We start from the raw sequence: 15,070 nt of genomic DNA, 5'->3' as shown, positions 1-15,070 counted from the left end.
GGCAGTGCCGGTGCGGGGGGTGAAAGCGCCAGCGGCTAGTCAGCAAAACACTTCAGGAAGCCCTTTCGCTTCAGATGTCATGTTTTGTATTTTCTTGGGGATTTTATTTATTTAGTTTTTTTCATATTTCCTGTTCTTTTCTGAGGTTCAGGTGTTCCAATGCAGGCTTTGTTTTGCTGGCCCTCACAGACCCTACACACGGAAAACTTTGTGGAATACTTTGCCGTGGCCTGCGAGGTTAAATGTCTCTTCAGCTTCCCTGAAGGAGTTGGAGCTGGAACTTTATCAGAGTTTGTCCTTCGCCAAGTTTAGCTCGGCCAGGTGACATCCATATCCAAACAGTTTGATTTCCCGCCTTTCCCAAAAGGTAGAGATGAAGCTCTTCAATCTGATGGGGCTTAATAGGTTTTAGTACTTTTTAAATCTGTCCATGCATTCACAAGGATATTTTTTTCTCAGGGGAGGATGGTGGTGGTATACAATGTATACAGTATTATAAGTGTATACTTTACATGACACAAGGTATTATATCATATCATAATAGTTGGGAAGTAACAGCAACATGTAGGAGGAACACAGTACTTAGTGCACCACGACCAACTTGACCTCAAATATGAGTGTTAATTAGGTATCGTTTAAATAAAGTTATATATGTTTTGCATAGAGTTGATGCCTTATCCTTTGTGTAATACTTCATACTTGATGAAATAATAATAATAATAATAATAACAATAATAGCTGTCCAGTGAACATTATTCATACTGAATTTTTATAATTGTATTTTTATTTTATCATAAGCAAAGGCTTTAAGGCGCTTCATATGAAAGAAAAAGGAAAAAAAAAGGTTATCGTTAGTGTTGATTTGAATTAGCATTAGTTATGGTTAGTAAGGGTTAACTGAGGTTGGGTTATGGTACTTTTGTATTTTAACTCACGTTGACTTGTTAAAAACGTGGTGTAGTAAGTTGCAGAAAGGTAATGTACCTGACCTAAACACTGCATTATTGGGTATGATCCCTTATTATTGAAAGTGTCGTAGCTTTTTTATTTATTTATTTATTTTTATTTTATTGGGAGAACAATGCAAGACAGACAGTATGCAAGTGATGCAGTATTTTACCTTACTTACCTTCTTTTCTTTAACGAACAGCCCACCCTTACTCCCATCCAATCCCACCCTGGAAAAGATGAAAACAAACAAATGAAATAAAAAAATAAAAAATAACCCAAATAAATCAAATAAATCAAATCAAATATCAAATAAAAACCACAGTAACAATAAAAGTAATATTATTAATACCAGCGCCAGTATTATATAGAAATGTTGACAGCCTTCATTGAGTACAATGTGTTTCAGTATACATTGGGGTAAAATAAAATAGAATTTTGTATATTATGTGATCAAATGCATGGGGAGTCAAGCTAAGCTCAAGCTTTATCACAGGCAGCCACCCATTTTGTCAAATAGGGGTTGCCATGTTTTCAGGAAGATGTTATCTCTGTTGGTAGACTTATGGTGAAGTCTCTCCAAGTGGAGCACATTCCTCAGATCTCTAAGCCACTGCTGGAAAAGTGGGCTAGTCTCCAACTTCCACTGTTGTAAGATAAGGCGTTTGGCCAACAGCTTACAGAGGGCGATGGCTTAAAGTGTCGTAGCTTAGGGATAGAATTGTGTGACATCCTTCTTTTCTCCATCCCCATCCTTCCTGTAGAACCAGTTCAGCTACAGGGACGGGGGTCTGAACGTGGACGGCCCCGGGCCGGCGGCCACCCCCCTCGCCTGTGTGGCCCTGGAGGCTCCTGGGAGCCAATGCGCCGCCCTGGAGGAGCAGCGCTGCAACGGCACGCTGCACAAGAAGGGCGGCGCTGGCGGGCACCCAGTGGGGGACGACAACGGGGGCCAGAGGTACAGCGCAGACCCCACCGTGTTCCTGGGGGAGCGGGGGCCCCGGGGGGACACCGACGAGGACGGATACATGACCCCCATGAAGGACAAAGCCTCCTCAGGTACTGCAGTACTCTCCCATACAAGTACACAGTACGCCATGTCCAGACGCTCTCAGAAATAGATGGAGAATTTGTGCTTTTATTTTATTATTGTCTGAATCTTCTGTTTCAGTGCTGACGAACTTGGCTGGTAAATTGTTTCTGGTTCTATATCAAATACAAGGCAGAACCTGCATTAAATGATGATAATACTAATGCTAATCATACTATTTTAGTTGCACTGTTTTAACTTTAGCTTAAATTTAAACTGAATAAAACCTATTTCTGCAATATCCCTCCAGGGATGAATAAAGTATCTATTTTACACAAAATAATATACACATTTTTACCCTATAGTAATTATGATAATTATAATAATAATAATAATAATAATAATAATAAGAAGAAGAAGAAGAGGAAGAAGAAGAAGAAGAAATAAGAAAAAATATATATTAGTAGCACTGAATGAATTGATTATTTTATATGAAAATGTGTATGACCATATAATAATAATAACAATAGGGCGACGGTGGCGCAGGAGGTAGAGCGTGTGCAGTAACCAGAGGGTTCCTTGTTCGATCCCGGCTCCGCCTGGCAGCAGTTCGAAGTGTCCTTGAGCAAGACACTGAACCCTCAAGTGCTCTTGAAGAGCTGGTGTGCACCTTGTACGGTTGCCGCTGCCATTGATGTATGAGCGTGTGTGTGAATAGGTGAATGTGAGGCGTGTACTGTAAAGCGCTTTGTGTGGTCGCAAGACTAGAAAAGCACTCTATAAAATACAGTCCATTTATTTATGATAATAATCCTACTACTACTACTACTACTACTACTAATAATAATAATAATAATAATAATAAAAATAATAATAATAATAAGTAATAAATCATATTTTATACCATTTTTACAACTTAATACTAATTATGCCCAATGAATTCTAAGAAAAAAAAGAAAAAAGCGAAACAAATTTGAGCATTGTGTGTAATTTCCTAATTCTTGCGCATCCTCATATCTTTTACTTTAAAGTACTCCCTTATGAACAGATGTGGACTTGGATCGATGCCTTTTCCTCCTGCCATGGTAACCTCTTTAAGCGCCTTTGCAGCGAGTCAGACTCATTTCAGATACATTTTTAATTCCAATATTGACAAATACAAAGCTCTGTTTCCCTTCCTCCGAAAATGAATAAATTCTGAGACGAAAATACTGTGCACCCGCGTTCCACCATGGATGGTTCAGATGCTGTTTTAATGTGAAAGGCCTCTCGTACCGGAGTAAATGGACTGCATTTCACCGCATGTCATGTTTCCTCCTCGTGCCAGCGCTCTGCAACACGACACAGCCATTACACAATTCATTAGACGGCATTCTTACTGCTCGTTTCCCTAACGGGCGAAGTGGTTTGTCCATTCCACTCGTGCCGTTCCGCATTCTCTCATCTGCTATCCCTCCTCGTTCACAGAGCAAATATGATCTTGCGTGGATGTCTTGCCTGTCATTTTGCCCGTTCATTTCATCTCGCTCCATTGACTCAACGCCCCGTCGAGCGCGGCGCGTTCGGCGGCGTATGTCAGCCACGTTTGCCGTCATGTTCCAACTTTGATCATAATTCAGTCCACCAGCCCCGCCACTTCCCTGCCACCTTTGATTCCTTTTCTTATTTTTTCTTTGCTTTTGTTTTTGGAGCGCCTCAAAGTGTAACAAAGCCCGAAGCGTAATGCATCTGATGCAATGTCAAGGAGTGCAGGAGTGGGCGAAATCAATAGGTTTCGCACCCCACTATTACGCTACTTGGAAGCGTTGAACAAGGGTCTTTTGGCCGCTGTTCTCACCCCCGGCAGATGGAGTTTCCAGTGCCAAGGAAATCCTGGCAAAGTGCCCCTTCGGTCCTGAGTGGCCACCATTACCACTTTTATCGTCTATCCATCTTCACTCCTCATTAGTAAATGATTCTATCCCTTTTTCTCTTTCTCTCCGTCTCTATCTCCCTGGCTTCTGCTCGGTGTCTTCTTGCCTTTAATCAATTTGCTCAGAATTGCCTTCTTTCGGTGAGTCTGTTGTGCCTCCTTCTTCTGCTTTCCGCTCTCCTAACCCTAACCTTCTCTTGCCTTTCTTGTCCCTGTTTCCTGTCCCGCAGAATACCTGAACCCCATTGAGGAGAACCCGTTCGTTTCTCGGCGTAAGAATGGCGAGATCCACGCCCTGGACAACCCGGGCTACCACAGCACGCCCAGCAGCCAGCCCAAAGGAGAGGACGAGTACATCAACGAGCCGCTGTATCTCAACACTTTCCACAGCCCCGGTGAGCTGGGCCTGGAGGCTCTGAGGAGGAATGGTCTGCCGCTCCCTACCCAGATCGTCTCTTCTTCGATTTCAGCCCTGGCCTCAGGCTCCCACCTCCCGCTGGCCATCCAGACAGGCCTGCCCCACTACCCCCTCTCCTCGGCCCAGCACTCTCCGTCTGGCGGCCCCTGTCACCATGGCCCGCCGGCCCACGTGCTCCACGCACATCATGCTGTCAAACCTGTGGGACAATCTGGCGCTCCGGGCAGCGGATCCTCCAACCTGAGCCAGGCGGGGTCCGCCGGCCAAGCCCAGGCATGCCAGCCGGGCGCCCCACCTGCCCCAGCCACCGGGGGTCATGGCAGCCTGCCAGCGTACCAGAGCCACACCAGTAGTCACCCTGCAAGTCTGCTGAAGCAGGGCGGGCAGACGTCAGGCAAGACGGGAGGGAAAAAGCTGAAGGTGACCTTTGACAATCCAGAGTACTGGCAGCACAGCCTGCCCCCCAAGTCGTCTAGCCAGGCCGCCCCCGATGGCGCCCAGGGTGGGTCCACCAATGCCAAGCTCTTCTACAGACAGAACGGCTACGTACGGCCCGGCGTAGCAGAAAACCCGGATTACATGTCCGAATTTTCCCTGAAGCCGGGCGCCGTCCTTCCTCCTCCACCTTACAGGCAGCGGAACACCGTGGTCTAGAACGTTCAGCCCCCCCAACACGTCATACTCCTCATTGTGACATGACCCTTCACCCACCATGCGGTCTTCCCCATTCAACCCAAAACAGAAACGTTTCGAAAAGTGACCCTCTGCCTGTCTTCAGAGCCGGACTGAAACGAGCGACACCGCAGAGAGAAAGGAGGACAAGCGCCTCCACCTTGTTCTGAACGTCCCCTCCATGGGACCCGGTCCATTCTGTAGATAGACACTGTGTCTGAGGCGGAAGAAAGGAATGCCAAACAAGTGGGCCCCGGCCCTTCAGGAGGCCACGGAGAGAAGATCCTTCTCAAGATTAGCTCCTCTGAGGTCACCTCACTGCCAGCCACTTCGGGGTGTGATTGGAATGGGGGATTTGACTGGTTTATTGCATTTTAATGTGGTGTTGGGAACCTTGGTGCACCGACACTGTCGGAATGAGCCAATAAAAGACTGACTTATTCTCAAGGTGTTCGGCAATACCAAGTAAACTGGAGAAACGGTTACGGGGGGGGGGGGGGGGGTCCAAAATTGGGAGGAAATAGACTGATGTTTCAACACAAAATGGTTTCTCCAGGAAAAGAACTTCCAGGGACACGGGAGGAGGGAGCACGGACAGTTGTTCATTCAATCATATCCCGGTTATTTTCTCTCCATGTTGTATGATGTGTGAATCCCATTTCATATTTCAACTATAACTGATACTGTGATGGCCATAATTGCACCGACAACCTCCCATCACTTTGACATTTTAAGGTCAACTACTGATGTTTAGACTCCCAAAAAATGCAGGTCAAACTGTTTTTCTTTTTCCTATTAGCCGTCTACTCAGAGAAGCAAAACACCAACGGCTTCTCCGGGCCAAAGGGTAGAAGATATACTGTAAATCTTTATATATATATATATATATATATATATATATATATATATATATATATATATTTATATACACATACACACTTGTTTCAACTTCATATAGCAGTCATACACTGGCTATTCCATGATGGCCATGAAGCCAAACTAGGTTTGCACACAGCACATGGCATGGAGCAACTCTCCCCAACAAAAGGTGGATAATTAGGGCGTGAATTTGCTGAATAGTAGAAAAACACTGTCCATTCTGCAAACAAACTGAAAACGTTGGCCATGGAGAGCTTCAGGAGGTTGAGAAAGAGAGAATAAATAGTGCTTAGCCGAGCAGGAGAAGGGATAGAAATGTTCATAGCAATTTCCTAATGAAGACCACAAGGATTGAAACAGACAGCAGCAGCAGAGCCCAGCGCAAACACGGTGTGTGTGTGAATGTGTGTGTAAGTGTGTGTGTGTGTGTGTGTGTGCATGCGTGTGTGCGTGCGTGTGCGCGTGCGTACATGCGTGTGCATGTCTTCATGATGGGGATGTGGATGTGTGTGCTTCCGCATATTAGCGAATGGTGCGGGAGCCGAATCCCCCTTCAGTGGGAGACGGGAGGCGTTTGGGTGATGACAGGGTCAGCGGCAGCGAGGCGTCGACCCTGCTGCTCGCAGAGTGCGGACGATTTGGGGTTCTCGGACTCAAACTGATGCTCTGGCATTCCGCTGCTAATTTGCTGAAGGGGAACACGTCATGATTTTTTTCTTTTTTTCTGTGGCTTTCAATTTTCGTTTTGTTTTTTTTGTTGAATACATTTTGGATAAAAAATTCTCAGAGACTCGCAGGCGGCTCGATCGACCCCAGAATTGACCCGAGACGCTTTTTTTGTGGTTTGAGTTTGAGAATATGCAGCCAATCGATCTTTACTTTATCTGTTGAAGGTCAAGCTCGTAACAGGAGTGCGTTTTTGAATGGATAATACTCTAATTTACAGTAAACCTATCATCGTCCAGAGCCATCCAGGTCAGTCCCGTGAGAGCTCGCCAGGTGTCAAATTACACTTCAAAATATCAAAGAATGGAAATGAACTCTTGTGTGGCCAAATCAAAATTGCAGGGCTGGACCAATTCATCTCGTTCATCAGGTCCAGAGGAACAGCTGGAGCTGAAGTTTAGTCATGAAATGTTTGACTCTTTTTTTGAGATTCAGTTTGGTTCAGTTGGTGGCGCGCGGTGGACTTCCTCGACTATGAACGAGAGGAGGAAGAGTGGGTTCGGCTCTGAGTTGTGAATGGAATTCTGACATTAATAATTTCATTTTCTCGAAACGATTTATTTTGGTGGAATGCAACGTGGAAATCAGTCAATTTAAGTCCAACGAAAAACAGACCAAGGTTTTTGGCACAAGTCATATTGAATGTATATGAATCATGGCAAATACCTTGGTCTGTTTTCCATTATGAACAATCATTTGCAGGTCTTGCATCGCCATCAATAGGCCATAATATAATAAGCACAGTTCTTCTTCTTCCATGTTTTTCAGGTTTTTAGTGGTTAACAGGATAGTGGTGTCGCAGTGGGATTATATCATTGAGAGTGTGACGTGGCAGAAAAAAGGCTGGAACGCTGGCCTCGGTACGGTTAGGAGGTGGGAAGGTGCCGTAGTAATGGATGCCCAGATGTCCCCTCATCCCCGGTATCTACTGCTAACACTGAATGAGCAGCGGGAGCATTCCACCGGGGAGCGTTCAAGATGTGGCGTTGATGAAGCGTCGGACCAGTAAGAACTGCTGACACTCCGGAAGGAAGGCTTAGCAAACAGGATTCTTAATGCACTGTTGCAACACAGTCATCACCATTACTAAGGAATCCCGTCCCATGAGCAGGAAAAAGGCCCTGAGACTATTAAGGGGCTGTCATCTGAGGTTCGGAGGGCTGTCGAAAGTGGGCTTTTGATTTCGGATGATACTCCTTCCTCGCTCTGGTCAACGTGTTGTTCGGTAACCGTCAGCAACCGTTTTACAAAACCCTGAGATAGTCTCATGAGAATCAGCCTTGTTTGATCTGATGGATCTGAATAAATACTAGAAACCATAGAATTGGCAGTCGGTCTGCAGCTCCACAATACATAATATAGCTTAAAACCCCGCCGGAAGCAAATCCTCATTGTTACCCGCATACGATACAATGCATACTTTGGTTTCAGACACACTCAAATGACCTCGTTCGAACTCATCGAAGTCTTCGTGTTGGAAAAAGTACGTTGAGATTTGACCACCAAGGCAAAGAAGAAGGTCTGGTCTGGGGTTCCCTGGTCGTACCCAGAAGTCATCCTGTCCTAGAACCTCACAAGCCCTAAAGACCAAACCTCTCAAGATGGAACCTCTGAGGGCTCTTCTATTTTGTTTCAAGGGAAAAGCTCAGTGAAGCTGCCGTTCATTCCGTACGTTTGCCGTTGTGCGCGCGTCTGTGTCTTTTCATGGGAATTTCTTCGCTGGAATAGTCCCCTGGTGACATTATTATACACATATTCTTGTCGAATCTTGTAGTTCCTCGACCTTGCGTTTTGAGCTAGTTTCCACCCAGGGGATTTTTTTTTCCCGCCATTGTTGCCAGGCACATTGTTTGGACGATTCATCACAAGGTTGGTTCTGTTTTGCCGGGGAGGTGATCGCAGTGTTTCCTGCTGGACTTCCTATAAATCAGTGCCGCGGGTATAAAGGGAGGATGTTCTGTTCTCCACGCAGCCATCGTCAATGATGTCTGGCTGCAGGAAAAGTTTTATTTCCCTGTTTTTCCCCACTTTGCTTCAAACTGTTATTAGTAATGCTGCTGTGATGATACCATGACTATTTGATGAAGCGGTATTTTGTAGCGTCCCCCTTTTGCCTTTTCTTTTTTTTTTTTTTTTTCCTGCGCCAGAGCTGGGATTCAATGAAATGAAAAGTCTGCTTTCGGAAATTTTTTATCAGTGTGAAATATTCATGCCGCCTCTCAGCTTGTTTACCCGGCGGGAGCGAGGGAGGAGACGGCCAAATCTGGGTTTGTGCGAAAGAAAAGGAAGGAGGTTGGTGGTGTTACGGAAGTGAAAGGATGGAGCGGTGGAGGGTGTGGGTGGAGCGCTCTGCACCCTCCGGCCCCACCCACCATCTCATGTGCGTTTGAATGAGGAGTCGCTTCTTCTTGAAATGGCGTTTAGAGCCGAGTGCCGGTGGCATCTCCGATGTTCTTCAGCTGAGCAAACCCCGCTTTTGATACGGTTTTAATGGATCATCTGAATAGTCCACTTCCACGCCACGCCGTGGTCATTCTGGGTGGAGTTTATCACCAATATCTCCCCAAAAGACAGAGTAGCATATCTATTCTATGGTATTATTTCATCATCCAAGGACCTAGGCAACCTGATGCCTCATTAAAAAGTGCAATATTCGATTCAGCCAATAGGTGGCAGTATATACACCTTGTTTATTTTGTATTTGTGCGTATTTTGCTTCGCAATCAAACTGCCTCCAGCTGTCGGCGTCGGAGCATTTGGAGCGTTTGGAGGGTGAGCGAGCGTGGCACCACCTGCCGGTGGATCGGCGCAACCACACCCTCCGCAGTTTTTTCTTTGTTCGTTCGCTTGTTTGATGACTGTTTTTGGGCGGCCACGGTGCAGAGGCATGTAGCGGTGTCGTACTGTTGTGAAAGCCCTTTGTAAGTAGACCACCTCCACCACCACCACCACCACCACCTCCACCACCACCCTGCATGGAAACCTGAAACCAGTATGTTAACTTATTAAAGCCCCCCGAAAACTCCACCTGCGTCTGTACCTAAAATTCTGTCCAGTCCTCTGTCCAGCAGGGGGGAGCGGGGGGTGGGGGCCGTTTGAAACACCTTGGTAGATATTTTTTTTTTGTTTTACTCATTCAGTACAGCACAAATACGCAGTTGAAAGATTTTGGATTGCGTTTGGTTATTTGAGGCCCGCGCTCACAGACTCGTCGGCGGTTTATTGGGATTATCCGAGGAACGTTTTTTTATTGTTATTGTTTTCGCGGACGTCATGGAGAAGCCTTGAACATGTTTATTTTTTACAGTGTTTGCTCCTTTATTTAACATGTTTGTCGGTAGAGCAGTTGTGTTGATCTTTTAATTGAAATTGTGTTTGAACTTACTTGCATGAATGATTGTATTAGGAATCTTTTTGGTTTGAGTGACTTTTGTTTTTCTTGGCTCTAAATTATGACGAACAATCCGACTGTACAGAATATTTCGGGGGGGGGGGTTTCCTTTTACAAATTGCTGATCCCACACACTTCAACAACAGATGTGAATAGTATTTTTATAAAGCAGTGAGACGGCCAAGGCGCTGGGTTTGTACATAGCAAGGGTCGCTTCGTATTTCTATGTTTGATTTTTCTCTTTACCTCCGCTCAGCTCTTCCCCTTTTTAATGAGTACACTAGCTTCATGGATGTGAACGTACCCTTATTTGCCTCAAGACAACTTGTTTTTTTGCTGTTGTTTTTTTTTACTTTTTAAAGAAAAGCGTTCGTAGACCTTCCCTCGAGTGAAGCTTCCTCTTCCTCCGCTCCCCAAAGTGTGTTCCACCCGGACTTGGCAGCCCTTTCTCCGTCCCCGTTCGCTTGTTTTTTCGTGACCCCTCTCCTCTGATGCCGCCTCCCCCCCCCCGACTCCTGTTCCTAAAACTATTGTTCGAATAAAAAAACGCCGGGACCTGGATTCCCCCCCGGATTTCCCAGAATTCACCTCGACGAGAGACGCTCTGACGGAGGCAAAACGGACTGAATTCGAAGGACTGGGAAGATGTACCTTTTCTGAAAAGCATCCCCTTCCGACTCCTTTCTTTAACTCACCTCTTTCCCTCTCCATCTCCTCCTCCGTTTTATTCCTCCACTGCTGCTGTCAAAAAGTCTCCAGGTTTTAAGCTTTCACCTCTTTCCTTGCTTATTTATTATTTTCTCCCCGAAAGCCAAACGATGGCCTCGCGCCCCCCTCCCCAACCCGATGCGGCTACGTTCCATTTTGAAGGCCGATTTGTTTTGCATGCTGTTGCGTAGCTGTACCTCCAGGTGGCGCCGTGGATGGGCGTGGCGCCGTCGCCCCCTTCTCCCCGCTCCCCCGTGAGCTTTCTGTGTTTGGTGTGTCCTTTAATCCAGCGTGGACATGGAACTCCACAAACTGTCATACCCAAAGCTTTATATCATAGAAGTACCGCTCCTCATGTTTGTAACATGAATCTGTCAAAACTATATTTTTAATTTAATATAAATAAAGATTGATTCAGTATATTGTTCTTTGTTCCTGTGTTTTTTCATTTTGTCATGGCTTTTCCCCCGTCCTCCGCCCGAAGCTGTTTCCGTACCAAAACAAAATGGCCGCGGCGGCGTTGGCTGCGAGACAGGAAAGTGGATTTGAATTGGACGGGAGACGGAGAGGGCGGAGGGACGCAGCATTCCAACACATGAAGCATGAACAGGATTTTGTTTGTTTAGGATCTGCAGTTCTCCGTGTGCTTTAGGAACGGTGTTTAGCTTCAGTTTGTCTGAAAATATTCCAGTGTACATTAGACCGGTGTTGAACGGTTCCTAGAAAGGGGCCGATTTGTTTCCATTAGGGGTGATGACATTTACTGGTGCAAATAATGGCTAGTGATCGCAACATTTCTGAATGTTCTCAAATTTGACCAGAGAGAAATGTTTTTCTATTTGGAAAGCAGTGCATTGAGTTGGAGCCGTACTATTATTTATGAACAGAAGCACAGCATACAATATACGATAATTCCTTTCCACTCAGCCCATTTTTTAAAAGACAGACAAGCCTGTTCACATGAAATGCTCTATTAAAACATTGAAAACCAAAATACTGAAAGTAATACGGACCCCCTGCAATTACCAGGGGGGCCCTAGGGTCCAGGGACCAGAGGTTGAGAACCGAATACAAAGCGACTGTGTAACTATGTCCTGTCTTTAAAGCAGCACTGCATTCCGGGTAAGCAGCAGCCGGAATTAGTGTTAGTAGTTGCAATAACATAGGTTTAGGTTAGTAGTTGGCAGCAGGTTAGGGTTAGTTAGGGTTAGGTTAGTAGTTGGCAGCAGGTTATGGGTTAGTTAGGGTTAGGTTTGTAGTTGGCAGTAGGTTAGGGTTAGTTAGGGTTAGGTTAGTAGTTGGCAGCATGTTATGGGTTGTTAGGGTTAGGATAGTAGTTGGCAGCAGGTTATGGGTTGTTAGGGTAAGGTTAGTAGTTAGGGTTAGGTTAGTAGTTGGCAGGGTTATGGTTAGGGTTAGGGTCACCCTGATGCTGTGTTTCCCTCAAATTACCTAATTTCTTTAATCATGTAAAAATGGCGGCGTAGCGTGAGCGCTGCATTTGACCTAAGCGTTCATCAGATCAGCGAGGAGAAGGAGGAGGTTCTGCTTTGAAGCTCAAAAGGACTGGGAGATGTGAAGGCTGAATACACGGCATGGAGCAGAAGACCTACATCGGCTAACGTGTGGATATAACATTTTGATTTCTTTTTCTTTTTTTTTTCATTTATTTATTTTTTGCCGCTTTCTTTGCCCCGTGCTATGCTTAATCCGCTGTTTACCCAGCGCTGGTTATGTAAACTGGCCCGGGTGGCGTGGTCTGCTGTGCTCCCAGCCTTTCATTTCAGTCATAAATTATACAAAACTGTCCAATGGCAGAATATAAGCTTTCTGAAGTCACTGCTATTAATACTAATAAGGCGATGGGGTGCTCTAAGTAAACACTGTTTATGAAGCAGAATTTGGACTCCTACTCCCTCTCTCACTCTCTCTCAATCTAACTGAGAGTAACTCTTTCTTCCTTTCCCTCCGTCTTGCCTCCGAGCGGTGGGAATCAATTAGTAGGCAAGCGTAGTTCCAGCGCAGTGTTTAGAGCGCTGTTGTAGGATTCTTAACAACCTCTGTAGGTGTGGAACAATCCATTGCTCTAATTTGTTGCAACAAAGGCGTTGATGAGCAGGAAAGGAAATCGGAACAGACTTGGCTGATCCCTCCGTGTTGAAGACGGAGCGAAATGTCTGCGTCTACACTCAAACGCAGCATTATAAAGTTTCAGTGTTTTCAGCTTATTTGTAAATGACTGATATAATGTTATTATGTTATGTTTTCTATAGTCGAATTAAGAACTGTATGGGGCATGGTCCAACCCTAATTAATATTCATGAGCTGAGCTTTAAGTGACAGCTGAAAAAGCTTTGACTGAAAAGGTTCAGGTAAAGCAAGCTTAGCTCAGCAAATGGCCGTGGCATTCTAAATTGAAGCGCTGATCTGGTTGGTGTTGTCCACAAACTTGAGGATGATGTTGGGGCTGCGTGTGGGTGGCTACACAGTCATACATGAACAGGGCATACAGGAGGGGACTGATTACGCACCACCGGGCTCCGGTGCTCAGGGTCAGTGCAGAGGAGGGGAGGTTACTCATTCTCACCTGGGGTCTGCCCGTCAGGAAGTCCACGATCCAGTTTTAAAGGGAGGTGTTAAGACTCAGGATCCTGAGCTTGGGAGCGAGCTTAGCAGGCACAACATTGTTGAACGCTGAGCTGTAATCTATAAACAGCATCTTCACGTGTGTGTTTTCCTTATCCAGGTGGGAGAAGGCAGGGTGTACTGTTCGGGAGATAGTGTAGTCCATAGATCTGTGGGACAGTGTGCAAATTGAAGAGGGTCCAAGGTGTCAGGAAGGATGGAGCAGATGTGTTTTCTGACTAGCCACTCGAAGAACTTCATGATGATGGAGGTCGGTGCTACCGGTTGGTAGTCATTCAGGCAGGTGATGGAAGGCTTCTTTGGTACGGGGACAATGGTGGTCTGGATGAAGCAGGAGGGGACTGCAGACTTGTTCAGGAAGAGGTTGAATATAGAGATGAATACCTCCGTTAGCTGGTCGGCGCACCCACTGCGGACACGGCCTGGAATGCCATCTGGCCCTGGTGACTTGCGTGGGTTTACCCTTTCTGCAGCTCTCCTTATGTCAGCTGCAGAAAGGGACTGAGTTCGGTCGTCTTCAGTCGATCCTCAGTCGATCTTTCGGATCCTCAGCTAGACTCCCAGTCTGTGATGGCAAACAGTCCACACAGCATGCGTCTGGGGTCTAATTTGGGGTAGTTAGACTCCAACTAGTCCCTGTACTCTCTTTTGGCTTCGCTGATGGCTTTCCGTAGGGCATACCCGGACTTCCTCAGGGCCTCCAGGTCCCCAGAGCTATAGGAAGAAGACGGTGGTCTGAGCACAGCAAGGACATCACCATTCACCCAGGGCTTTTGTTTGGGGAAAGTCCTAACATTAACTTTGGGGACGCATGTGCATCGCACATCGATGCCCTTGGAGATGTAGGCTGAAACATCTGCCAGTCTGTGGTTTGAAAACAGTCCTGGAGAGTGACAAGAGCTTCCCTAGTCCAGAGCTGAACTGCCTGAAGAACTAGTTTTTCCTGTTTAGGATGTTGTCTGTCCAAAGGCAGGGCGGGTGAAGGATGTGTATCTGCCCCTTAGTTGAGAAAAACAATGGTCAAGAGTCTGAACCCCGCGGGTAGGAAAGTTAATGTCGCTGGTGATTTTTAGGAAAAGAACAATATGAGAAAAACTTTCCTCATATTAGCCCTATTGAAGTCCCCAACAACAATAGAAGCTGCATCAGGGTGAGCTTTGTTTTACTCGCTTGTGGGGGTATGTATACTGCTGTGATTATAGCGGAGCTGAATTTCCAAGGGAGGTGGAAGGGACAGACTTTTATAATTAGTCCGTCCAGGTCTGGGGAGCAGTGTGTTGAAAAGTACCGCTACATCCGAACCCCAGCGAGAGTTAACAATAATGCCTCTCCGTTTACCCGACGCCTTGGTTCTGTCCTGCCGGCAGATGTTAAACCAACCGAGGTAACGGCCGAGTCAGGCAGCGTAGCATCCAGCCAGGTCTCGTGCAGCACGCAGCAGTTCGTAATGTCCCGCTGGGAGTTAATCCGTATGTGTGAAGTTCATTCATTTTATTGTCCAGATGTATTGTCCAGGGATTGAACAAATGCTCAGTAAAAGCAGATTGCAGTATCTCGTCCAAGATCTACATAGGATACTTCAGCACGTTTGTCTCTTTCCTTTCTCCTCTGCTGGCGAGCTGGTAAACACAGCGGCGGCAGGACCAAAAGTCCGATTTCAGTGACGAGCGATTATCTAAAAGTGCTTGTTTATCATACTGTACGAGCGGCGCACCGGAAGCGGACGACAATGAGTTGACA

General features: G+C 46.1%; 1 protein-coding gene across 1 annotated transcript in view; it reads left to right on the top strand.

Annotated features, from left to right (window-relative positions):
* Nucleotides 1–4,962, top strand: part of LOC307247939 (receptor tyrosine-protein kinase erbB-4) — a gene marked incomplete at its 3' end in the record, with an annotated part of 350,078 nt that extends 345,116 nt beyond the window's left edge. Inside the window, exons 26-27 of the mRNA XM_080024095.1 lie at nucleotides 1,713–2,007; nucleotides 4,121–4,962. Of these exons, the coding sequence (XP_079880221.1) occupies nucleotides 1,713–2,007; nucleotides 4,121–4,962 (1,137 nt within the window). The remainder of the gene's footprint in view (nucleotides 1–1,712; nucleotides 2,008–4,120) is intronic.
* Nucleotides 4,963–15,070: the final 10,108 nt, after the last annotated feature.

Source organism: Zeus faber (assembly GCF_960531495.2).
Source record: "Zeus faber genome assembly, chromosome: 2".
Lineage (NCBI taxonomy): Eukaryota > Metazoa > Chordata > Actinopteri > Zeiformes > Zeidae > Zeus > Zeus faber.
This window is presented reverse-complemented; position numbering and strand designations above follow the sequence as displayed.